We start from the raw sequence: 27,173 nt of genomic DNA, 5'->3' as shown, positions 1-27,173 counted from the left end.
GAGTTTTAAAATTATGTAAGCCAATTACAAACAAGAGTCTTAAATCCAAATCCTCCTCTTTAATTCTTAAATCCCCCTATTCATGACATTTACCAGAAGCGTTGTGTACGAAGGGCCCAAAGCATTGTTGAGGATCCTTAACACCCATCTCAAAATCTCTTTAACACACTGCTGTTAGAAAGGAATACAGAAGCATCAGGACTAGGAATGCCAGACTGGGTAATTGTTCCTTCCCTCAGGTTGTGAAATTAATGAATACCCCGCCACAACCGAGGTCTCGTCACTAGGACAGAAATCTGTTTACCGTACTGTTTACCAATGCTGCTAACTACATGCACTTTGAATTATATTTTATTAATTTATTTATGGTAATAGTTTGCTTTATGTACTGAGTGTAACGTATGTTTTGTGGGTGCACCGTGGTCTGAAGGAACTTTGTTTTATTTGGTTGTATATATGTACATTCAGATGATAACAAATACTTGAAATCAGAACGCAATAACAAAATTCTGGGGGGCAGGTTAGCTGCGGTTAACTGGAAAACTATTATATTAGAAAATATTTCAGTGGACAGATAATGGCTAGTATTTAAAAGTGTAAAATTAAGAAAAAAATTCTTTATTCATCAATTATAAAAATTACAGAGAGTAGGGGTTCCAGAACAGATCCTTGTGGAACAGCACTGGTCACTAACCTCCAGGCAGAATATGCTCCATCTACTACTACTCTCTGCCTTCTGTGTGCAAGCCAGTTATGAATCCATGCTGCCAAGTTGCCCTGGATCCCATGCCTCCTAACCTTCTGAGTGGGCCTGCTGTAGGAAACCTTGCCTTACTAAAATTCATATTCACCACATGCCTGTGTAACACCCTGCGCAAGGTTTCACTGCTAATGTAATAGTCTTTCTGTAGAAGCAGTGTTTTGGTGATGGTTAGAGATAACAGGCACTTTGGAATGTGAGCCGTCTAATGACGGGAGGGTGTTTTCGTGCCATGTGCCTGACACTGGGGTGATCTGGGTCTTTGGTTCGGTGAGAGATGAAGAGAGGAGAGGTTGTAGGAGTGGACTTGGAGTGGGGCCAAGAGTCGACGAAGCCCGGGGGAATCGATGGAGGATTGGCAAAGGGGAAACCATGAGCTCCAACTTGTGCATGTTAGACTGTTTCATTAAAATGGGCCCTTCTCTTATTTCTGCTTTTCCTTTACTAACTCTTCAGTCAAATTAAGAACTATAAAGCTAAATCATTTAATTGTATATGGTGTACTGTCTGTTATTTTGTGGTACTGATTTGTAACAGGGTAATAAATCACTCAGCATCCACACAAACAGGGGGTTTTGAGTGAGCTTACACCTCAATCTCACACATTTGGCGGGGCCAGAGATAGTCTTCCCTAGACTTATGCGGCCAACAGAACCTGCTTCGTCAATTACTCAAATATTTCAATCAGGCTTGTGAGGCGCAACCTGCCCTTCACAAAGCCATGCTGACTATTTCTAATCAGGTCATGCTTCTCTAAATGCTTCTAATTCCTGTCTCTAAGTACCCTCTCCAAAAGTTTGCCTACCACTGATATAAGACTCACTGGTCTCTAATTTCCAGAGCTTTCCCTATTACCTTTCTTGAACAAAACAGTAACATTTGCTACTCTCTAATCTTCTGATATTACTCCAATGGCCAGTGAGGACACAAAGATCATCTTCAAAGGTGCAGTAATCTAATCCCTTGCTTCCTGTAGTAACCTGGGGTATATCCGTCCAGTTCCAGGGACTTACCTATCCTAAATTTAAACACATATTTTTTTCTTAATGTTGACATGTTCCAGCACTTTGGCCTGTTCTTTGCTCTGCTCACATCCATCAAGGTGCCTTTCACTGGTGAATACTGAAGCATTAGTACTTTCCCTACCTCTGACTCCAGGCACATCTTTCCTCTTTTATCCCTGACTGGTCTTACCTTCGCTCCAGTTACCCTTCTGTTCTTCATCTACATGTAGAATGCTTTGAAGTTTTTCTTAATTCCACTCAGTTTCTCATGAGTCCTTCTAGTGCTCTTAAGTCCATTCTCAACTTCCAGCTAACTTATAACTCTCAGGAGCTTTGTCTGATCTTTGCTTCATAAACCTTAAGTTTACTTCCTTTTTTCTCTTGACTCATGACAACAACCCTGTTATTTTTTAACCTTCTCAAAAACTGCCTCCTGATGTACTCAGTTTCTCTGTTGCTTGGGGGGGTGGGGGAATGATCTATAGGATACTCCCAGTAGAGTGATTCCTTTCCTATTTCTGACTTCCACTCACAATGACTCAGTAGATGATTCATTCACAGCATCCTCTCTTTCAACAACAGTAATACAATCCTGATTAGCAATGCCACTCCTCCACCTCTTTTACCCCGCGCCCATCCCTTTTGAAACATCTAAATCTTGGAACATCCAACAGTGATTCGTAGAACATAAAAAAGGCCCTTTGGCCAAGATGTTGTGTCGACCCTTTAACCTATTCCAAGATCATCTAACCCTTCCTTTCCGCATAGCCCTCCATTTTACTTTCATTCATGTGTCCATCATAAAGACTCTTAAATGTCCCTAATGTATCTGCCTCTACCACCATCCCAGCAGAACATTCTTTGCACCTACCACATTGTGTAAAAAAAAGTCACCCCTGACATCCCCCCAACCTTTCTTCCAAACAGCTTAAAGTTATGCCCCTCATATTAACCATTTGTGCCTTGGGAAAACGTGTCTAGGTGTCCACTCTTTCTATGCCTCTTTATTATCTTGTACACCTCTACCAAATCAACTCTCATCCTTCTTGACTCCAATGAGAAGAGCCTCAGTTTGCTCAGCTTTTCCTCATTAGACACGTTCACTAATCCAGGCAGCGTTCTAATTAATCTTCTCTGCAACCTCTTCAAAGCTTCCATATACTGTACTTCCTATCAAAACTGAATATAATATTCCAAGTTTGGCCTAACCAGAGATTTACAGAGCTGCAACATTACCTCATGATTCTTGAACTCACTCCCCTGAGTAACAGAGGCCAACACACCTTCTTAACTACCCTATCAACTTGCACTGAAACTTTGAAAGATCACTGGACATGAAGCCAAGATCCTTTTGTTCCTCCACACTGCCAAGAACCCTATACTCTGCCTTAAAGTTCGTGCTTCTAAAGTGTATCACTTCACACTTTACTGGATTGAACTCTATCTGCCACTTCTCAGCCCAGCCCTGCATCCTGTCAATATCCTGTTGTTATCAACCACAACCTTCTACACTGTCCACAACACCATCGAGCTTCTTGTCATCTGCAAACTTACAAACCCACCCTTCCACAGAGAGATGCTCTGGTTGTCTTCTTCCAAATTTTATGGATTCTGGAACAATTACTGCAAATTTGAGGTTTGCATACATGGTGGTATAACTCAGGAATAAGAAAGAAAACAGGAAACTACTGCCTAATATCCAGATCATGGAAATTGCTGGGACCTATACACTGGGGGGGGGGGTGTAGAATCAAGTGAATGTAATGTCTTACATTTTCAGAATACTTTCTAGAAAGTTCCACCCAGCTGATTGGTCAAGTCTCTGACTAGTGGAGTTCTCAGGTATCTGTGTTTGGGGCCCCAGCAACTCAATATAGCATTAACGTTTTGGCTGAGGGAACCTTTATTTCCAATTTTACTGATGGTATAACACAATGTGAGATGTGAGATCTTGCAATGCAGGGTGGGGGTGGGTGGGCGGCAGATATTAAGAGGCTTCATGAGGAGATAGGCACGTTGAGTGACTACGCAGGAACATGACAGATGGGACATGATGTGGGGGGAAAATGAGGTCATCCACTTTTGTATACAGCCACTGAAAGCTGACATGCTTGTGCAGCAAGCAAGCAGGCAAATTGTATGTTGGCCTCAATTACAAATGGATTCAAGTACAGTAGTCAAGATGTATTACTGAAATTGAATATGATCTTGGTGAGACTGCACTCGAAGTACTACGGTAATTACAGTTGTTCCCTCATCTAAAAAACACTTGTACCAAAGTGCATGATCCTACACTTCCCCACACTGTATTCCATCTGCCACTTTTGTCCATTTTCCTAATCCGTTCAAGTCCTTCTTCAGACTTCCTACTTCCTCAATGCTACCTGCACCTCCACCTATCTTTGTATCATCTGCAAACTTAGCCACAAATCCATCAATTCTGGCAACAAGATCAATATGGCAGGGAAAACTTGGACCAGATGGCTTACTCCTGCTCTTAATCCTTTCTTTCCAACAGCAAGACATTCATTAATTTAGAGTGATGCAACAGTAGTCTGTTAAATATAATTCACTTTTGATTGCTGAGACAGTGTCCAGTGGGCAAGATGAGACAGCTTACTATATTGCTGCATTTACATTTTAGTCCTTAGTATTTTGTTCTTCAAATGCCTATAAAAATTTGATCTCTTTTAGAAAAGGTCATTTGTAAGCAAGGAAGTTGAATATTAAAAAGATGAAAGTTCATTCTGTACTGAAAGAGTTAAATGATGTAAGTTTAAGACTCCTTATTATTCTTACAAACCACTGCAGAACGTTAAAAATGTACATGTGCAGTAATAAAAAAAATCTTGTTGTCATTAATATTTCAATTCGACAACATGTTGTCTTGAAATATTCTTAGCTGTCACCAGGAGAATGAAAAGAAGATCTCTCTGACATATAATCACTCATTAAGGAGTGACAGTTTCCATACCTGCCGTTATGTCCTTGTGACTGAAGAGGAGGAGGAGGTGGTTGTGCTCCAGGGCTTTGTTGGGCTAAAGGGCTCTGCTGTGCTGTTGGACTTTGCTGTGCCATGGGACTGTGTTGCTGTGCCATGGGACTTTGTTTTTCTGAACCTGGCGCAGAAGCAGGACTACTTGTGTCTACAATGGATGCAAACAATCAATAGAAAGCTTTCAGATTGCTGCACATGTTAAATATTTCTCATATTGGCACATTTCACTTCTCAAAATTTACTTTATAAAATTGCTTTGGCAAGACAATACCTTCTTGAGGGACAATGCGTAGTGTGACACTAAGGCCTGCATCTTTGATTAGTTTCACAATTTCTGCATGAGGCATACTAATGATGGATTGTCCATTCACTGCCAGGATGCGGTCACCCACTTTGAGTTTTGCACAGCGATCTGCAGGACTACCTTCAATGATACGTCCAATTTTGTGAGGTACTGCCACTATTTAGAATGTTTATTAAAGCATCAGGAGATTGCAGGGAGAAAATGAGAGAGAATAATAGACAAAGATTAGTGCAATGTCAAAAACATACTTCATATACAAACATACAAAACTAGAGAGTAGGAATACTGAATCTATGTTCAAAGAATACTACCACTGTCTTTCATACAGTCACCCCAGAACAATGCAATAGTAACAACTTTTTTTTACTATCATTGTTAAATCAACCCACTTTTGTCAGAAGGACATTCACAGGACATTCTCGTAAGAAACATCACAATGAGCAACATGAGGAGATGCTTGAACAAATGAATGAAAGTTTTGCTAAAGTGTTATGTTTTAAGGAGCACCCTAAAGATAGAAAGAGAGGTATGGACAAGAAGGTTTAGGAAGGGAATGCCTAAGCTTAGGGTTTAGGTAACTGAAGCCAAGGTCATCAACAGGGTAAAAGTAGTTCGATTTGTTATTAAATGCTTAAGGGTGTTTTTGACATTTATAAACACTCAAAATCACCAAGAACCTTTTAAAATCAAAATAATGTTAACAAAATAAAAATTAAAAAGACATACAAGTCAAAGGACTTTACACATCCACACATACCCACTTAATAATATTTAGACCGATTCAATTATATCACATAAAACTCTGCCTACATTTCAGTAACTCCAAACATTGGAGGCCCAGGACCATTCCCCATATCATCGTGCTCGCCAACAAGGAAATATGTTAACTGCTTTAAAATAGCTGACACACAAACACAAGTCATGTGGGCTATGTAAATTAAATAAGAAATAACCAAATAATACTTATCTACGACGCAAAAGAAATGAAGTGCATGGACACCTGAAAAAAGAAATCTAACAAAGCCATTGTGCAATGCAGTTCTGTGATGTATAATTCAACAGCATGCAGTACAGTACATATTAAGTTTCTGTATCTGAAAGACGTAATCAGGGTTAATTGTAGGTATTTTTTATTTCATAAAAGGACAATTAATTTTAGCAAAAGGGGAATAAGAAACTAAATCACAATTAACCACTTTATTCCTTATCACAAGGAATAATTCACCAGCCAATCTCCCTGGTCCTGACCTTCATTCTGCTGTTTGGGGTCAGTTGATTGAGATTGTATTTATTCTCTCCTTACAAACTATCTAGTGTGTTTTTTTTTAATTTCCCATGATAATTCATTTTCCATTTCCTGGAGCTGATGCTAACAGATTCCTTCAAGCCCTGCTCTCACACTCTCTTACTTCGCATTGCCTTTCAATTACTGCTCACACATTGCTTCCTTACATTTGTCTGCTCACAGCAGCGTCCACTTCCGTTTATACTCCTTGAAACCCATTTATCCATTAACCTCTTTTATTTCCACTTCCCCCTTTCATTAATATCACTTCTTCCGCTGCTATCTATTCACACTCAATGATGAGTGCAATGGTCTCCTTCTGACATCAAACACCGTGACTTCTGTTAATGTTCTGCAGCCCACAAGCTCAACAAATGTTTTTCAAAAACTCCTCCATTTCAACATCTTCTTGCAAAATTGCCATGCCCTTTAAATATGTAAGTTTATAGAAATTTTCTGTGTCCTCTTCTAAACCCAAAGACTAACATTTAGAATGAGCTTCACCATCAACAATGAGTTACCCTGCATATCAGCCATTTCTCCGCTCCCCCCAGGGATAAATCCTTGCTTCATGGCCTTCTACCTCATTCTAACATGGAACCAATAACTTATGATTAACAGAGTGCATATGGTCCAACCCCAGAGCAACGACCCTTCTAACTTTTTTACAGATGTGTAGATTAACCATTGCTCGGAGCAGTAAATTTTTGCATGGCCTGAAAACTGCACGGCAATTTAATAAAACATTATATAACAGAAAATCCCAGCTTCATGGTGACAAAGGCTATGTGCACGGGAGCATTTCAGTTATTGCACAGCCACACAGCTGTGCTGCTTAGAGTGAACAGTGCCCCAGAAGCTATTGATGAGACCAAGGAGGACTTCTATTCCAACCTTGAAAAAGATCACTGGTATACATCCCAGGGAAGGGAAATTTTATTCTCCTGGGTGACTGCAGTGCCTGGATAAGAAAAAATATAACCTTCTGGAAAGGCGTATTTGGCAAGGCTTCTGGGAAGCTAACTGCAATGGGATCTTGCTCCTGACAAGTACGTGGAGTGCTGTTGTCTAGTATTTAATCAGGGGAACCTGAAAAGGACTCTTCCCAGGTAAAACCAAGGCTTTGGTCACAAATAGTATCCGTGCTAAGGTTCTAAGTCTTGGCATTAAGGAATCCCGAACATCCATAAATTGGAATGGCGAGATTTTCCAAGGAACCTTTGAAACACCACGATTATGACATTATAAAGGATATATACAAATCAAAATATTATAACTGAAGAAGAGTCTCCTGCTGGCTGTTACAGGGAAAGTGCTTACGAGGGTCCTCTTCAACTGCCTGGCAAAGAGTTCTTCTCTGACTCATTGTTAATCTGTTCCAGTGGAGGCAGAGAATACAGGAATATCATTGCACAACAACCCCAAAATGAAATGAAGGGAGAAGCATTTGACCTTTTAAAGTCCTTTAACTCCTTCATTCAGTTTATCCTTCTCAAAAGTGGTTGTCTATAGAAATTTGTTACCATTTAATGTTTATTTCATTATAACATACAAACCGTAGTGGGCCCTCTACAGAGCCAAACTCAATACACATTGGTGCCAAAGCTGCATTATTGCTCCAACAGATTTTTCAATCTTTCTCCTTGATTTGCCACAACTTGTCTTTAACAAGCTTCCACTGGAATTGAGCTAATCTACAGGATTAATGGAAAACTGTTCAACCTGCATCACCCTCTGAGAGTATGGTCCTTAATTCCAAACTCTATTCAAGGGAACAGCTGTCGTTGAGCTTGGAATGCACCCCAATGACTAATCTTTCACTGAGGTAATTTGTTACCTAAAAGCAGATTTCATAAACTCTTGAGCCTCAGAACTGTCATTAGCAGTTGATATTTGTGCTGCAGGAATGTGAAGCTATACTTTGAAACCTATAACTCAAGGACTGAAAGTCATTAAAATGGCTTGTTAGATTGTTGTGGGCAGATTGATATTCATTATTTTTGTACAAGAAAGAGCCAATAAATCACAGCACAGTAAAGCATATGCATATTGAGCAACACTTAATAGTTCCCATGGAATTTCAATGAAAATGAAATAAAAGCATAGTTCTACAATGAAATTTTATACAATTATTATTGATGTACAGCATGGAATAGGCCTTTCTGGGCGTTTGAGCCACGACAACCAGTAACCCCCCAACTTAACCCTAGCCTAAGCACAGGACAATTTACAATGACAAATTAACCTACCAACCATTACATCTTTGGACTGTGGGAGGAAACTGGTGCACCTGGAGGAAACCCATGAGGTTATGGGAGAATGTACAAACCCCTTACAGGCAGCTGCAGGAATTGAACCCAGGTCACTAGAACTGTAAAGTGCTGTGCTAACCACTATGCTATTGTGTCGTCCACACTATGTTACCGTGCCACCCACGATTATGACTTGAAATGATTCCCAGATACCATTCTCTTCATTTTATCTGTACACCACAGCTCACTGAACAAGTGGCAATTTAATAACCAGCCACCTAGGGACTGCAGAGATAACCTTCCTGAGGCAATGCTTCACCTGCTAGTCTGTCAGGGTCATCTACTGTATCTGGTCCTCCCAGTGACTACTTTGTCAAGTGCCTTTGCTTCATCTGCCTCAACAGGCGGGATTTCCCAATGGCCACCCATTTTAATTCTACTTCCTGTTCTGATATGTCAGTCCATGCCCTCCCCTACTGCCACGACGAGGACATACTAACTATGAAGGAGCAATACCTCTCATTCTGTCTGGGTAGCCTCCAACCTGATGACACGAACATTGATTTCTCTAACTTCTAGTAATTTCTCCCCATCCCCTTCTCTCTTTCTATTCTCATTCTGGCTCCCTTCTTACTCCTTCTCTTATCCTCACCTGCCCGTCTCCTCCCTCTGGTTCCCCTCCTCCTTCTCTTATTCCCATAGTCCACTCTCCTTTCCCATCAGATTTCTCCTCCTTCAGTTTTTATCTTTTCTACCTATTACCTCCCACCTTCTCACTTCATCTGCCCTCCCCAACCACCCACCCACGTCCCCCTTCACTTGGCTTCACATATCACCTGCCATCTTGTACTCCTTCCCCTCCCCCACCTTCTTATTTTGGCTTCTTTGCCTTTCCTTTCCGGTTCTGTTGAAGGGTCACAGCCTGAAATGTCAACCTGAAGTGATTAGAAGTCAAATGGAATGTTAACTTTTAACACAAGGGGTATTAAATGTTTAAGTCTTTCTGTAATTATACAGGGTCTTACAATGACTGCACTTGGTGTACTGCCTACAGTTTTGGTCTCCTTACTTAAGAAAGGATGTACATGCCATGGAGGGAGTGTAGCAAAGATTTGCTAGAATGGTTCCAGCATTAGCATTTTTGCTGTAGGAGGGATTGTGTGCACTTGGTCTGTATTCTCCTGCATTTAGGAGAATGAAATCTCATTGAAAATTACAAAATTCTTACAGGTTGGGTCTAGGATGGATGTTTTCTATCACAATGGATTCTGGAACCACAGTTCTCAGTCTCAGAATAGGAGGTACACGTTTTTAAGACTGAGACAAGGGTTAATTCTTTCACTTGGATATACTGTATATTGCTGTTCTTCATTGTTGCTTACCCTAAATACTAGAATTCTCTACCCAATAGCACTATGGACATACCTTCATCAGAAATACTATGGCCACTTGGCACAATTTTCCCAATTAACATGGGAAATCAATGCTGTCTTCTGCAATAAATGATCAAATAAGAACATAGTTGTATAACCTCTCAACTATACAGCATTTTTAGAAAATTATGTAATATGTAACAAGGTTTCATATGTTAATGATAACCCTGATATGTAAAAATACTGCTTGGGCTAGCATTATTTTGCTTTATTAAGAAGCTGAAAGCACAAGTTAACAATTTATTTTCCTTACATCTACAGTATCTATTGTGGGTCCTTACTGCTCGAGGTATATTTCAGCTAAAATGGTTGCTGCTGACTGAACATCTCCATTGGTCATGCTCCAGTGAGTAATAACCTCCTTGGAAATACTAACAGCATTCATTGCCCTCATTTCTCAATAGTAAGTTAAAATTGTAATGGAATTATTACATCAACACAGAATGATAACAATGATTCAAAATTAATACATGCCATTCATCCATCCCATCAAGCAACCATCTACAAAAGTCCATTCAAACTTTACACAGTGCTGGCACCTTGGTTCTCCCAATGACCTTTCCAAGCTTTCTCATCCCTCACCCACCATCCCAAACCACCCAGATAACTTGATTTCCCATTCTAGTTGACCACTCAAACTCAACCATTTATAAACCTCTGATAGGGTGCCATGGGAGTGTACTGGTTATTGTGACACTGTAACAGCTCAGGGCATCAGAGTTTGTAGTTTGATTCCAGCACCATCTGTAAGGAGTTTTTATGTTCTCCCTGTGATCACATGGGTTTCCTCTGGGTGCTCTGGTTTTCTCCCACAATGCAAAGACATATTGGTTGGTAAATTACTTGGTCATTGAAAATTGTCTCATGATTAGGCTAGGTTTAAATAGTGGGTTGCTGGGCCAAAAGGGCCTGTTTTGCACTCTATTTCTGAATAAATGAATAGTTTGTTGATATAGATACTGTGGATGGTTACCCAAGGATATAGAGGGACTCACGTAGATTAGCTGGAAAGTTAAGCAAAGATGGAATTTAATCCAGATAAGTCTGAGGTAATGCATTTTGGGTCATATCTAATACTGACAGTGAACAGCAATGATTTCAGATGTATTAGTGAACAGAGAGACTTTGGGGTGTAAGTCCATGGCTCCTTGCAAATAGTGACACATGTATATAATGTTGTGAAGAAGGCATTTGGTTTGCTTGCCTTCATAGACAGGATCACTGATCATAATGGAACATCATGCTGTAGCTGTATCAGACACTGATTAGACCACATTTGAAAATATTGTGTATAGTTCTAGTCACCATGTTCTTAGTAGTGCAAGAAAATGTCGAAATAATTTACTGGAATAAACAGTTATTCTGTATTAGTGATGCAATGCATATTGAGAATGAACATACAATTTCACTGCAAATATTGAAAAGTGGATAAATTTAAAAACAAACACCAGTCTGAAAACTCTACGCATCCACTAAATGAAACTGGTTCAACTTAAATAGCTTCAGTCATGACAAGAGAAATATGAACAGGTTTCCAGAGACTAAGTAAGCTTGAGTCTGCTATATATGGCAAGAGATTATTCTTTAAACAAGACTATATTAAGATCTCTTAAAAATCACAGAAAGATACTGGAAGGTGTTTTATTGTCATAAGAGTAGATGCCTTGATTTATGCTTTATTAGTTTGAATTTCAGCAGAGGTATTGATCAACTGATGGTCATTGATGTGAATTGGATTTGTGAGTTCTTTCAGCTTTTTATTTGGGGTATACCAATGAAGCATTGTTATTAGTCTTAACTTCAATGATCCACAACAAAGTAATATATCATTAATTAGGCTTAAAGACTTAGAGAAGGTTTGCAAACACAAATCTACATTACTTATTAGTTTATTATCATCTACCATCCTGCTTTCCTACAACTTTTCCAAAAATGTCTGAACTATCACAAGATCAAGGGCTCAGGTTGCTCCCCACCTCCATCAAGAGAGAAAAATTTAAAAAAATGTATATCCTTTTTCTATTTTTGAGTTACACTAGCAGTCACTTAGTAATTTATATAAATAGCAGGATTGTTCTGTCTTTGTTGTGTATTTTACAGAGATGCAAGGGTCTACAGATGCTTGAGCCTGGAACAACAAACAATTTGTTGGAGGAACTCAGCAGATTGAGAAGCACCAATGGGGGAAAGCAATTGTCAATATTTTGGCTCAAACTCTACATCAGGATATTGTGTATTTTGAGACTGCTTTGTTTATGAGATGTTTATGGAAACAATTATCTAACTAAGTCTAGTTATAATTTCTGCAGAGCCAGTTAAGTCCCCCTAGTCAGTTTGGTTTACATGTTGTAAGTGTTCCAATTCCTCCCTCACCATTTTTGTCATGAGCTTGATAATTGCATTAATGCTGTTTGTTCTATGCAACTGGAAAATTTCATTGGTCTCAGTTGGGTTCTTCTCTGTTCCTTGCATGGTTGATCACTGATCTTTTTTCCTTCCACAACTTCCCAGTATTCATTTTGGGGCTGAGTCTATTAATGAATAGCAATCAAAAGCCTACTGATTCCCAACACTATCTTGACTAAACTCCTCTAAACCCTGGTTCTCATAAACAAACTACTCAATTCTCCCAGTATTCTGTCGTATGATTGCAACAAAATGATTGTAGATCACCTTCACTCTACCTCAAGGAAAAATTCTTTTTCACTATTGTTTTACTTTTCACAGATGCTCCCTGACTATTTTGAGAGAAACCTTTCTCGCTCAGTTCTCAAGTACATTACATATCTTTTCCTAAGTAGCAGAAGAAAGCCGCTACTTTATCAGAGAATAACATCCAAAACTAATCTAAATGTCCTGTTAGCGTAATGTTGGAATGAACTGGTTGCTGCAAAGCTCTTTGATAGTGATGGGATGGTTCCTTTACAGAGAAAATCAGAAAACAAGTTATCCTTTGGATCCTCTTTGTATCCCTTAGGAATGATAATCTAGTAATTTCATGTTGCGCTTTATTCCCTTTGAAATAGTCTCATTAATTACCCAGTTCAAAGACAACAAATGCTTGCCTTGCTGTAAAGTTAATTTCAAAAGCAAATGTCCAATCAATAAAGCAAATTTTGCTGATTATTTTTACAATTATTATAAATTTAAGTTGTTTTGCTTTAGTTTTTAATCTTAACAATATGTAACTGACCTCTTGATAGAAATAGATACAAATTTGTTCATTAAAATGAATTGCTATACTTCCAGTGGGAGGTCCTGGCGGTAAAAATTGAAGTGTCAATAAAGAAATGATGAAAACATCAGCTTAGGATTTTTCCTTAAAATTACACTTACCTGGCATTGCACCTGTTTCTGGCCTATTTAACGAACTAATGATCACAAAGCCAAAGCCCTCACTTTCTTTACGGTGTATAATTACATCATTTGCTTGAACAGCATGACTGACCAAACTCTCTGCAGGTGAGGAACCAGTGGGAGGGGCTTGTATGCTGTTTGAGAGACTGGCAAAATCACTTCTTGGAGAACTATGATGCGTGGATACTGATCCTGTACTTCGACCATTTTCTGAACATGGCCCACCTGAAGAACAAATTGAATATGGTCTATTAATGTAAGGGAAAACAGGATCACAAGAGTTAGCCTCACATTGATCCTAGTGGTAATTATTTGAAGGGATAAAACTCAAAAGATGCTTTACTTCTTGGTAGATCTCCCAGACACTGTGTCTATAACATTAAGCCATGTATTGCTGAGTTGTCTTTTAGGGCCAAGATGGAGGTAATTTCAAATCAATACTGGAAAGTAGTTGATGATTCAAATTAAAAACATGGGTATTTTATCAAAAGAAGCATATCATGAGGGATGGCATTTTTAAAATGCCTGACTTTCACATAAACAGACAGGTTCTGCCTTGTTATTTACTGAAATATTATTGGCAAGGTACAGTCACCAGTTGGTCTTAAAGATATTTACACCCAATATTGCACTATATACATATTTTCTAACTTGCATAGAAGTCACAATGCTGCTGTTGGAAATTGCCTATATGCATGGTGGTTGTGAACAACTACCTTCCACTCAGAAGAATTTGCTGAAAAATCATAAGGCTTTTATCAAGAAAACTTGCTGCAATTTCAGCCATAAGTTCTGTTTGTTTGAAGTCATAGAGATATTTTGTTTAGTTTGTTTTCTGTAAAATAATTCACTTGCTGACAGCAGATTGGCAGGCACAGTGTTGTCAGCAGACAAGCAGTATTGTAATGAATGCCATTTTCTCCAACAGCAATTTTTTCACTTTATAATCCAATGCTTAACTTCCAGGAGTGAACCATCAAGCTCAAACTCACATAGACACCGACAACAGACTTACTTTTTGCAAATCTGTTGATGGTAATTTGCTGTTAAGTGTCATGTCAATCAAAAATGGCCTCGAGACAGGGCTCAGTGTGAAGTAATGGCACTGCCCAGATGAGTCAGAAGTAGCTCACTTGATAAAGCTGCTGAAAGACATTTGACAGCCAGAAAAGCTACACTTCTAGGCTTTACTGGCTAAACAAAGCTTTTAAAGAATTTGAACACTTCTTAATGTGACTTACATTCAGAACCTTTAGAAGATTAGTGATAATGTAAAGGTTATTAACATTTTTAAAGATAAAGAATTCAAGATGTTATATCAAACTCAATTAATACAAAAATAGGAACTACTTTATTCTTGCTTTCTCCTTCCCAGCTGTTCCAGTCCATTCAAACAATTAGAATACAGGTATGCGTCGCTTAATGTCCACGATATGTTCTGTGAAATCGGACGTTATGTGATTTGGGCATTGTGCAAACTCCATATTATATACTTAGCAAACCTATATGGAGTACTGTAGTGTATCTGCATTGACTAAATAGCCAAAAACTTACACTAAAACTGTATACTGTACACTATAATACATACATACACTATAATTTTTAATTTCATTTTAAACTTTCTAATTTTATTCACTTTTTAAATTTTTATGTAAATAGCCTATATCACACACAATTTATCAAAGAGGATCAGAATCATCCACATCACTGTTCACAACTTCCTCATAGTGTTCCACTTCTTCAGAAAGTGTTGGTTTCTTCAGGAATATGTCCAGTGTTGTTTGCCTAGTTTGCTTTTCCTTTTCTTCATAAATTTCTCTATATGCAGCAAACACTACATGAGCATTCCTCTCTATCAGTGAAAAGCGTTCAGTGTTTGGGTCCATCTCTTCAGCAAGCTGTTAAGGCCTGCAGAGAATCTGGCTAACCCCTTAACAGTGAACCTCTTCTGCACCTGTTCTTCTTCTCCTTCTGCAGCTTCCTTTTCCCTTGCCTCTTCTTCAGCTATTCGCTCTTGCTCTAGCTCCAGCAACTCTTCATTTGCTAGTTCCTCAGGGACCACCTCTAGGAGTTCTTCAATGTCCTCATCATCTATGTCCAAGTTCAGATTGTTGAACTTGTTTGCCATGTCAACAACAACTTTATTAATCTTTGCAATCCCCTCATCCTTTTCAAATCCCTTAAAGTCATGCACATACCACTTCAATATTTTCTTCCATATGCCATTCATGCATTCTTTGGTTACTTCATCCTAGGCCCAAGTAAGGTTTTTTATGCAGTGGTAGATGTTGTATTCTTTCCAAAACTGCTTCAGTGTCTTGCCAGCGTCATCTGCTACAACAATAGCCTGAGCAAAAGTCCTCCTCAGGTGGTAGGCCTTAAATGCAGAAATAACCCCTTGGTCCACTGGCTGTATTAAAGAGGTGGTGTTTGGTGGGAGGAACACCACTTTGATGTTGGGGTGGAGGTCACCAATGAAAGGGGGGTGTCCTGGAGCATTATCGACAATTAGCAAAATCTTGAAAGGTATGCCTTCTTCTAAGCAGTTTTTCTCCATTTCACCGCCACAGCAGTTTAGAAGGGGATCCTGAAACAGCATTTGTGTCATCCAGGACTTTTTACTGCTCCTATAGTACACAGGTAGTGTGTGTTTATTGATGTTCTTGAAAGACCTGGGGTTTTCTCTATGTCAGATAACAAGTGACTTTAACTTGTAGCCAGCAACATTGCCTCCTAACAACACTGTCACTCTGTCCTTAACAGCCTTAAAACGTGGCATTGACTTGGCCTCCTTATGGATGAAGGTCCTTTCAGGCAGTCGCTTCCAGAATAAGGAGGTTTTGTCCATATTAAAAATTTGCTGGGGCAAATAACCTCCCTCTACAATTAGCTTATCTAGGGTTTCAACAAATTCTCTGCTGCCTTTCCATCAGCACTTGCAGACTCACCACTAACTTTTACATTATGCAGCAAAAAATGTTGCTGGAAGTGCTTAAACCACCCAGAGCTCGCACTAAACTCGGTATCGTAGTCTTGTCCTGCTTCTTCTTTAAGCATTTCGAACAAGCTCTGTGCCTTAGCAGTGTGCTGAGAGGGATTCTCTTTTGTGTTTGGTCCTCAATCCATGTCATTAGCAATTTTTCCATATCCAATATAGGCCCCTCTCGCATTTTCGTGAGCGTTGTAGCTTTCAGTGAAGCCGATCCTTTAACAGCTTTGAGAAGTTTTTCTTTGTTTTTCAGGATCGTCATGATTGTCGAGTGCGACATGCCTAAATCCCAAGCAATAGCATTCACTGGTTTTCCCCCTTCATGTTATGAAATAACCTTTTGTTTCACTTCCAAATCAACACTTTTCCTTCGCCTCTTACTGCTGCTATCACTAGGAGTGGTTTTGCTGCGTTTGGAAGCCATGATGCACTTTACGGTAATATTTTCAAAAGAAAATTAAACACAGAGATAGCGCTACTACACTCAAGAGACACGCGATACATGAGATTGGTTACGTCCGCTATGTCATGTTCTCCGATCGGGACTACGGACGTATATGCGATCAGACGTTAAGTGGTGCACGCCCGTAGATGTTCCGTACCTCGTGCACATTCAGTAGACAGATTGCTCAGTCAGAATACCAGAGGCCTACAGCTTGTTGATGCTCTGCCACTTAATTCAGGAGTGTAGTGTATCAATATTTCAGTAATATTTGAGTAATATTGTAAGTATATTATTTGATTAAGCATTCTTTGTTTATATAATGTATTATGGGTTATAGGTAAAAAGTATGCAAATTGCATATGTCATTACACCACTGCGTTATATGTGAGTGCCTCACTCAAGAAAAACTAAAAACTCAGTCACCCCATCTCCTGTGTTTTTCCTTCGATTATTTTCTGGAGTTACAAAACATAACAGTGGCAACAAGGATGTTTTAAAATTAATTCAAGATGACTACCTACCTGTTGAAGTACAGCAAAATGTTTGAGTTTAAAATTAACACAGCTTGTGTTTCTTTGGAAGCGGAGAGAGATGGCTGAGTTAAAAATAGCAGAAAACAAAATTCATGGGTTTATAAACAATGGGTACTGGGTAATAATAATAAACTTTAAAAAAAACTGTATCAGAAAGATAGATGTGATTGATTGCACAACAGGTAACTGGATGATGTATACTGAATGAATTGAGTGGTATTTTGAAGCTAATGAAACAGCCAATGAAAAATGATTGCCAATGTTGCTGAGTATATTAGTGGAAAAGCACAGAGCTTGTTTAGAGGTTTAACTGCTCCAACCAAGCCAGTGGAAATGAGCTTTGCTGATATTATGAATGTAATGAAGGGACATTGAGAACCGAAACCACAATTGATTGCAGAGTGCTTTAGGTTTCATAAGTGGAGTCAAAGGGGAGTCCATTTCAGTTTGCATGGCTGAATTGAAGAAACTGTCTGAGCATTGTATTCAGTGATGGGTTTAATGATGCACTAAGAGATCATTTAGTTTGCAGAATCTTACAAGAAAGCATTCAAAAATAGATCCTACCTAAAGCACAACTCAAATTTAAAAGTACAATTGAAATTGTTAATCAATGGAAACAGCAGCCAGAGATGCATTTGAGTTGCAGTCAGGAATGAAAATGAGCTTGAACAATATTGCAACAACATCTAATTAGAAACTTGCCTGGTCAAACAAATTATGTTACTGTTGTGGAGTATCATCTGCACCTACACTTCAGAAGAAAGCTACGGACCAGGTCCTGCAAGGCTGCTGAGGCACTCAATGTAACCTCAATTACATCACTGTTATTGGTAAGGATGACAAGGAACATCTACCTCAAGACTGTCTTTAAAAGATTAGAACATTGTGGTCGCAGCATGATGCGAAGAGTATGAATTCTTTAAGCCAAGTATCACTTACTGTAGTTGCACCATTGATGCACAAGAATTACACAAGTATGCTGAAAAAAATTCAAGCAATGGTGGATTCCCCAAGGCCAAATGATGTATCACAGTTTCTGTCCTTTTTTGATTTGTCAATTACTATAACAGGCTCCTGCCAAACATGGCTACTGTGCTCCACCCTGTGAACTAATGCTAAGATGTATTTTCAAAAGTCATTGAAGACTGATAAAGGTCCCCAAGAACTGGAAATGAGGTAACATCTTCTTGGTATATAAGAAGGGTGACTGCACTGCCCCTGGTAAGAACAGACCAGTAAGCTTAACATATATCATCAGGTAAGATAATTGAAACAATTAGAAAGAATGAGGTGGAAAAGCAGATGATAAGAACAGGCATGTTAGCAGAAAGCCAGCATGGGTTCAGAAAGGGGAAATCATGTTTTACTAATATGTTGGAATTCTATGAAGAGGCATCAAAATTTATGATAACAATAGATTGGTTGATATTATTTACTTGGAACTTCAGAAGGCTTTTGACAAGGTACCCCGTGAGAGGTTAATAATTAAATTACAAGAGGTAAGGTGTGCAAATAGGTGCAGAATTGGCTCAAAAACAGAAAACAACAAGTTGTGGTGAGAGGATCATTTTCACACCTAGACAGTGTTAATGATGAGGTTCCATAGGGATCAGTTCTGGGGTCACTGCTGCTTTTCATTTACATTAATGATCTGGATAAGCCCGTAACAAATAAACTAGTAAAATTTGCCGATGACACAAAATTAGGGGGATGGGCTAATAACATTCAGGCAGCAGAATCAATGCAGTTAGGTCTAAACCAAATCCAGATGCGGGCAGATAAAATTTAATGTAGGTAAATGTAAAGTGTTGCATATAGGAATGAGAAATATTAGATATAAATATACAATCGGGGGAGGGGGTTTGAGTTAAAAGTGCACTGTATGAGAAGGATTTGGGCTCACTGTCAATATCTGGACAATGCACAGAAGTGGTTTGGAAGGCTAATAGAATGTGAGCTATATAACGCACTCAGTGGAATTCAAATCTAGAGACATTCTCCTGAAGCTGTATAATGTGCTTGCGAGGCCACACCTTGTGTACAATTTTGGTCTCTATATTGTGTGAGGGATGTGAAGGCACAGGAGAGAGTTCAGAGAAGGGTGACTAGACTCATTCCATGTCTGCAGGGCTATGAAGAAAGATTGAAAGAATTAAATCGTTTTAGTCTAAGAAGTTGTAGAATGAGAGGAGACATGACAGAAGTATTCAAAAACATTTTTGTAAGGTGGATGCCAGCTGCTACTACAAAATTAATCCATCATTAAGGATACAGCGCCATAGGTGGAGACTGGTTAAACAGAGATTTCAGACTAACATCAGGAAGCCAGCTGTGGACACATGGAACAAACTACCTAGTTGTGTAGTTCAGAGTGTGAGAGACTTCCAAATCTAAACTCGATAATCTGGTAATGCTCCCCCACATCTACTTCACCATTCCCCATTCCCTCTTTCACCTTATCTCCTTGCCCACCTATCGCCTCCCTCTGGGGCTTCTCTTCCCCCCTTTTCTTTCTTCCAAGGCCTTCTGTCCTCTACTATCAGACTCCCCCTTCTCCAGCCCTGTACCTCTTTTACCAATCAACTTCCCAGCTCTTTACTTCATTCCTCCCCCTTCAGGTTTCACCTTGTGTTTCTCTCTCCCCTCCCCCTACCTTTTAAATCTACAACTTTTTTTCTCTAGTCCTGCACAAGGGTCTCAGCCCAAAACGTCAGCTGTGCTCTCTACTACAGATGCTGCCTGGCCTGCTGAGCTCTTCCAGCATTTTGTGTGTGTGTTGCTAGTTATTTCAACACACTATGTAAATAGGAGTGTAGGAAGCTTTGTTGGGCCAAATGGCCTGTTGTTGTCAAAAACTTTCTAATATTCTAATACTCGTTATGACAGATTGGGAAGAAATGGCATTGGACAAAGCAATGTGAGGTAGTGAGTGATGGTAGTGAACGCCTCATAGCCTTTGCATCACGTTCCCTTTTTGCTGCAGACAAAAGTTGTGCACAAATTGACAGAGGCCTGAGTCTGTTTTGGGGTGTAGAATGCTTCAACCAGTACTTTACGGGAGGAAGTTTCCCCTCATTACGGATCATCACCCACTGGTGCCCATTTTCAATCCACAGAAGGGTGATCCACTAACAACAACAGCATGGCTGCAGAGATGGGCTGTGTTTCTTTAGGCCACAGTGACAATGTCAAATTTAAGAGAACTAATCATGGAAATGTTGATGGATTGTCCCATTTGTCCTGGGAGCAGGAAATACCTGAAAAATTTACAAAAGAGGACAGTCCACGTGTCAATAATGCAAATCAAAAGTCTCCCTATTATAGCAGAGCTGATCCAAAGGGAACCAGAAAAAATCTCCAAACTCTCTCAGGTCCACATGGCAACCCAAAATGACTAGAATGTGTGGCATAAATTCCAGTCACCCTACTTTTACTAGCACCAGATGAACTCGCCCTTGTTATCAGATGCCTTATGTGAGGATTGAAAGTTGTTGCACCATCCAAGCTGAGAGCTACAGTGTTGGAGGAGCTATGTGCTGGTCACCTAGGCATGGTCAAAATGAAACCATTGGTTCAAAGTTTTGTCTGGTGGCCTGGGATAGATCAACAGATCGAGCAGCTTGCTACACACTGTATGGGATGCCAACGGGTTCGGAAGATGACAAGAGTAGCACCTCTTCATCCTTGGGAATGGCCTGCATTTCTCTGGGAGAGGATTTGCTTGGATTTTGCCAGAGTGTTCATGGGCATAAATTTCTTGGTGGTAGTGTATGCAGCTAGAAGGCAGCCAGAAATGTTCCCAATAGCCTCCACTATAGCCTTGTACACTATAGCCTCTTCTCAAGAACTGCAGTTCCAGAATACTTAGTGACAATGGACCAGGGTTTATGGCATAAGTTTCAGTCATTCCTGAAAATGAATTACATATTATATCTGCATCGTACCATCCAGCTATAAATTGTTTGGTAGAAAGGTTTGTTTAAAGAAGACACTGCAAGCAATGTCAACAGAACACACTACACTAACACAATCAGAAGCCCGCCTATTTCCTCCTTGCATATTGCAGTGCAGCACACTCCACAAGCAACAACTCACCAGCTATGCTGTTCCTGGGTCACGCCTTGATATCCACAGTCCCAGTCTTAGAAGGAGCATGCATGACAAACAGCTGCGACAAATTGAGGGCTTCTCAAACAAGGAGGTTCAGTGTTTCACACCTGGACAAACAGTCCTGGTGAGGGACTTCTGAAGTAACCAACAGTGGGTACTTGGAAAGATTAAGGACAGACTAAGGACCACTCTCTTACCCAGTGGAGATTGTGTTTGGTGTAATCTAGAGACAATGCATCAATCAGTTGAATACAGCAAAGTCAACTGTTAGAGGAAAAAGGTGCTCAGAGCTGTTAGAACCATTTCTTGCAGTCCCAGAGTCAAGTCTTACAACCACCACGGAGGATGCATGAGATTGGTTGACAGCTATGTCTCACCTATTTAGCAGAGTGATCTCCCTTGTCAGGAAAGACGTCAGGAAGAAAGCTTCCACAGCAATTCAATCTTTTGGCCTGAATGGTACAATTTAAAATTACCATGCTGTGGATGTCATAGAGTAGGTGTAGTATACTGCTGATATGACTAGAGAGCAATATGTTACATATATGAGTTGAGATACAGTATATATTGAATTGGAGTTTATAGCTAAGTAGCGAGAATGGTAGTGTATTTAGTATTTCAGTAATATTGTAAATATATTGTTTGATTAAGCATTCTTTGTTTATGTAATTCAATACAAGTTATACATAAATGCACGTGAATGGCATACGTCATTACACCACCATGTCATATGTGAGAGCCCCGCTAAAGAAAAACTAAGTGCACACATATTCTGGGCTCCCATGTTTTTCTTTTGATTATTTTCTGGAGTTCAAAACATAACATGGAGCACAATCAGGAAACCGCCCAGAGATTAGCCAGAAATGTCAGGTCTTCCACATTCACATAGTATTCCTGAAATTCCTGACCCTTATTGTGTAGGAAGGAGTGAAGGATAAATGGCAAGAACTTGAAGTGGATCTACTAACATTTCACAAGATCCCACAATACATGTACTGTGATGGAGCAGGAAAGGAAATCTAGCACTGTTACATATCATAAACAAGATGTTTTAGTTTGTTGAACTTTTTCCTTATAATTGTGGAGTCCTAAGACCCATACTGATATTATTTGATCAAAAGTTACAGTATTTTAAGAATTCTCTAAAGAATACTGTTTAAATCTATAAGAAACATATTAATTGTCCTTCTGAAGCAACAGGCAGCCCTGCTGTTTTTGCATTTTAATATCCTTGGGAATTGCATGTCCCTATCCCATACAGCTAGAAAGAATTTAGTGTAATGGTGAGTAAATTTTAAGTTTATTCAAAACTAGGATTTAACTCAAGTTTACACTCACAAAGCACGTGAACTGTTCTTGGTAGTACAGTTATGCAGTACTTACCTATAGACAGAACCTTTCTTCGCACAGTCAGACTGACATGGCCATTTCGGGCCGCATTATGCATCAGATCTATCACATAACGGTGAGATTTTCCAGTAACTAATATTCCATCCACATAAACTAACTCATCTCCTGGGCGAAGACGACCATCTCTGTCAGCAGCCCCCATTGTAATTATAGCTCCGATAAGAATCTTCAGCGATGAAACAGAAAGAGTGTCAGTTATTTTAAAAATGTCAATTTTGCTTAATGGTACCATAAACCAGGTAAGAACAAACACTAATTAAAATGATTGAAGACAAACACAAGTTATAACTTCTCACTTTTACCAATGTTATTGGAGAATTAGCTCCAGTTTATTAGTGAAAATTTTCACGTTATTTTGATATTTGTTCAAACAGTAAGTACATTGCATCACAGTAGGAAGATAAAAATTGATAATTTAGAATACATGACCATTGCAGTATTTAGCATAGCTCTGCTAGATTCTAAAAACTACTAAACAGCTTCAATTAATTGTAAAGGTGATATTACCGAAGCAGCAATTTATGTTCAAAGTGATTTTTGAGATTTGCCAGATTTGCAACTGATTGTGTTCAATTCAAATAAAATTCTGCTCACATTTTATATTCAGGAATCATAATTATGTTGATATAGATAATCCAGAAGAATGAACACTATTGTGAAATGTTGATTGAGGAAGATTTCAATTTATCCATTTTTTCTTCAGCTTTACCTTCAGAATCCTTTAGAATCAAAATATTATAAATAATGGTGAAGGAGAAGCCTACTGTATCTTAATGTATTACGACAAGCTTCCAGCTTCTTTACTGGCAAGAAATAACATATTGAAGACAGTTTTGTCTGATGTGGATCAGACATTGATGAGTTCATGAATATATCATTTATCTCTGAACTCAGTTTGCCACTGAAGCTGTTGCTTGGCAATAAGAATATTCTAATGCTCTTTTCGCTGTGAAGAGTTTTGTATTCCTTTTTGCATGACAAGAATGAAAAATAGTGATGCAGACAGAGACTTCCCGATGACAGTTGAATAATGTGAAAATGTCAGTTCAGACATTTTCACATTACCCATTCCTCTTGATTGTGTCCTTTCTGGACTAGGTGAAATATGTAGTCTGGAATCTTGTGTTCACGTAACAGTAAATCAAATTTTCTTTAATTTCTGTATCTTGAATATTAGTAATATTTTACAGTAAGGGTTTCATTTTGAAAATCTATATGGATGCATGGTAATATTTAGTTTAATCATCACTGGGCTGTGTTCCCCTGTGTTAAACAGTTAGCGATTGTGGGTTTTAATTAGCTTTGCATTTATTTCAGACTTTGCACTTAGATAACACTTGTAGAGATGCAATGTACAAATTACTAATATGTAACAGTCTTTGGGATTTTGATTAAATGCTAGGCATTTCTCAAAAAAAAAAGACATTTGTAAGGGTGGCCACCAGATGGGATCTGACATTCTTCCAGGTACCAAGCTCCAAACGCCCTGTCAGAAACCAACAAGCAGGTCAGCCGCTTGACTCTCATTTGCAACCTGATGGTGGCATGCAAAACAGGAAATGTTACTTACACTCAAACTATTTAAGACAAGTCCATAACTAGCATATATGTTTAACTCACTATGCTGAAGTAAGTGATTTAGAGCATAACTTACAACCATACACTTTTGGTTAATAGCTAAATTGCACTTTCAATTCTTTAAATTATTATATAAGAATACTTTTGTAGGGTAGAATGTGTAGTTGCTGCAAGAAATAATAAGGATCACATACAAGTTTTTAAAAAATATCTTGATCCATGACACTAGCCCAGAATTTGTTCATAGAAGCAAAATTGTAGTTAGGGATGATCTTGACAAAGTTTCCCACTGTGTAGAAAATCTTGCCTATAGATCTCCTTTAAATAAGTTAAAGAATTTTTACAGACAGTATTTCAGGAAGTAAAATAGAACATAAATCTATGTTAAAATATTTATGTGAGAGACTTAACAGAGCAGGTACCTACAATGAGATTTAATTGAGTCAGATGGTTTGCAAAGCAAATAATGCTATTTTACTTAACGTTATTTTAGGACTGATTTTCAGCACCCGGTGAGAATAGATTGTAAGTAACTTAAATGCATATCAATTCTATTTTCTCTAGACCAGAGACAGCGAATCTTTCAGAGAGCGTGTGCCCAAACTGGCAATAATCTTCCTGAAAATTCTCTTGCGTGCCACGATATTTTTCAGCAGAAATTATCGATGATTAATGAATTAGTAACAATATTAGACCACAAAACATAGGTGCAAAATTAGCTATTTGGCCCATCAAGCCTTATCTGCTATTCGATCATGGATGATCTATTTTCCTTCACAATTCCATTCTCCTGCCTTCTTCCTGTAACCTTTCTTTCATGTCCTGTTTTGATTTGCCATTATCTCCCCTTTCAATTTCATTTCCACATTTAGTATACTTTTAGAGGCAATGATGAGTCCTTTACTAAGGATGAGGTTTCGGGGTACTTGGAGGCACACAATGAATAGACCAAGTTCAGCATGGCTTCCTTAAGGGGAAATCTTGCATGACAGATCAGTTAGAATTCTTCTGAGGGAATAACAGACAAGATAGACAACGGAGAGTCCTTGTATGTTGCTTACTTGAATGTTCAGAAGGCCTCTGACAAAATGCTGCACATGAAGCTGCTAAACAAGATGAGAGCCCATGGTGTTACAGGATAGATAATAGCATGGACTGAAGACTGGCTGACTAGAAGGAGGCTAAGAGTGGCAATAAAGGGGTTCTCTTCTAGCTGGCAACTAGTGGTGTTGTGCAGGGGTCTGTACTGTTTCTCTGTCTGTTCCTTTTCATGTTATATGTTAATGATCTGGGTGACAGAATTGATGGCTTTATGTCCAAAATAGATGGAGGAACATGTTGTGTTGAGGAATCAGGAGTCTGCACAAGGTATTGGATAGATTAAAAGACTGGGCAAATAAAATGCAGTGTAGGGAAGTAAGTGTATGGTCATGCACTTTGGTAGAAGGAATAACTTTATTTTTTTGAGGAAAAAGGATGGGTCTTGTTGCTTATTTATGTTTATTCATTGTATTACTATTAATAAAAGTATAACAATGAACTCCACCATGGATGGTCCCAAGCTCAGCTGCAAGAGGAGGAGAGTTGGGCATGGGGCTAGCAACCCTATCCATTAAAACCCAGTGCAAAAGTAATTCCAACAGAAGCTCCAAAGACTACCCCCCACCCTGGTAGAGGAAGGATCTTCAAAGACGGGCTACACCTGGAGACATCATGAAAGTCTGGTCCAGGATAAAGGATTCTGGTGAGCTGCTGTAGGTGGTCTGTGCCCCAGAAAGGTGAGATGGGTATAAGAAGAAATAATGAGAGACTGAAATAAATGAAGCATTTTAGAAAACTTGTTCAAAATGTATAAATATAACATTTTCAAACAGACAATTGAAAAATAATGATTTCTAAATGGTATTACTGTTGTAACCGTTTACTATCTAAATACTGATGTGTACAGGAGGTCTGTGAGGTTTAAAAGAAAACATCCAATGTTTTGTGTTTTCACAATCATCTAGCTAGCACTAAACCAACATGTAACATTTCCTGTAAAAACGTCTCACTGCTTTCTGGTTGTAAAAGATTATTTGCTGCTTCATTTGGTGGTAAAGATTTAAAGAGTTGAGGGGCAGCACTGCATGCCATGTGCCAGCACGTGCCACTGTTTGCCACCTCTGCAAGTCTAGACTTTGCGGTGAAGGGTACAGAGATTGCTGTCTGTGAAGCAATGTCAGCTAATCTTTGAGAAATTTGTCTATATTTCAGAATTAATTACTCAGTAAAATAAGTACAGGCTCAGAATTTAGAGAAGTATGTTCACTGCAATGACAGTCCAATGAATTAGATTCAAATAGATTACAACAGATATTCAGAAATTTGAAATTAAAATTGTAATGTTGAAAATGCAGTGATCAGTCAGCCTCCGAAAAACTGCCATAAAATAAAATCAGGATTTTATTTATTGTTGTAAAGATTGAAATGTTTCTTCTTTGGCTTTTATTCTGGAAACTGAAATGAATATTACAGCTTACTTACTGGTTGACCAGGTTCATCTCCCCCCAGGATTCTGAAACCAAATCCAGATTCTTGTCTGCGTAAATACACATCTAATTCACGGTAATCTGGACCTAATTTAAATGAAAAGAAGATTAAGTACAATCAAATTAGTAAGACACAACCTCATGCTTGTGAATTCTCTTGGAGTGAATTTAAAATAAAACAACC

The 27,173-nt window shown here is 38.8% G+C and overlaps 1 protein-coding gene across 20 annotated transcripts in view; it reads right to left on the bottom strand.

Annotated features, from left to right (window-relative positions):
* magi2a (membrane associated guanylate kinase, WW and PDZ domain containing 2a) overlaps positions 1 to 27,173 on the bottom strand; it is a 556,955-nt gene that overhangs the window by 47,439 nt on the left and 482,343 nt on the right. For all 20 annotated transcript variants that reach the window (XM_073066607.1, XM_073066606.1, XM_073066590.1 and 17 more), the window contains 5 exons: positions 26,985 to 27,076; positions 22,857 to 23,049; positions 13,373 to 13,618; positions 5,034 to 5,222; positions 4,739 to 4,910 (listed from right to left, as the gene is read on the bottom strand). In XM_073066607.1, the coding sequence (XP_072922708.1) occupies positions 4,739 to 4,910; positions 5,034 to 5,222; positions 13,373 to 13,618; positions 22,857 to 23,049; positions 26,985 to 27,076 (892 nt within the window). The remainder of the gene's footprint in view (positions 1 to 4,738; positions 4,911 to 5,033; positions 5,223 to 13,372; positions 13,619 to 22,856; positions 23,050 to 26,984; positions 27,077 to 27,173) is intronic.

The sequence above is a fragment of the Hemitrygon akajei genome, chromosome 14 (genome assembly GCF_048418815.1).
Source record: "Hemitrygon akajei chromosome 14, sHemAka1.3, whole genome shotgun sequence".
Classification (NCBI taxonomy): Eukaryota; Metazoa; Chordata; class Chondrichthyes; order Myliobatiformes; family Dasyatidae; genus Hemitrygon; species Hemitrygon akajei.
Note: the sequence above shows the minus strand (reverse complement) of the source record. Positions and strands in the feature narration are given on the sequence as shown.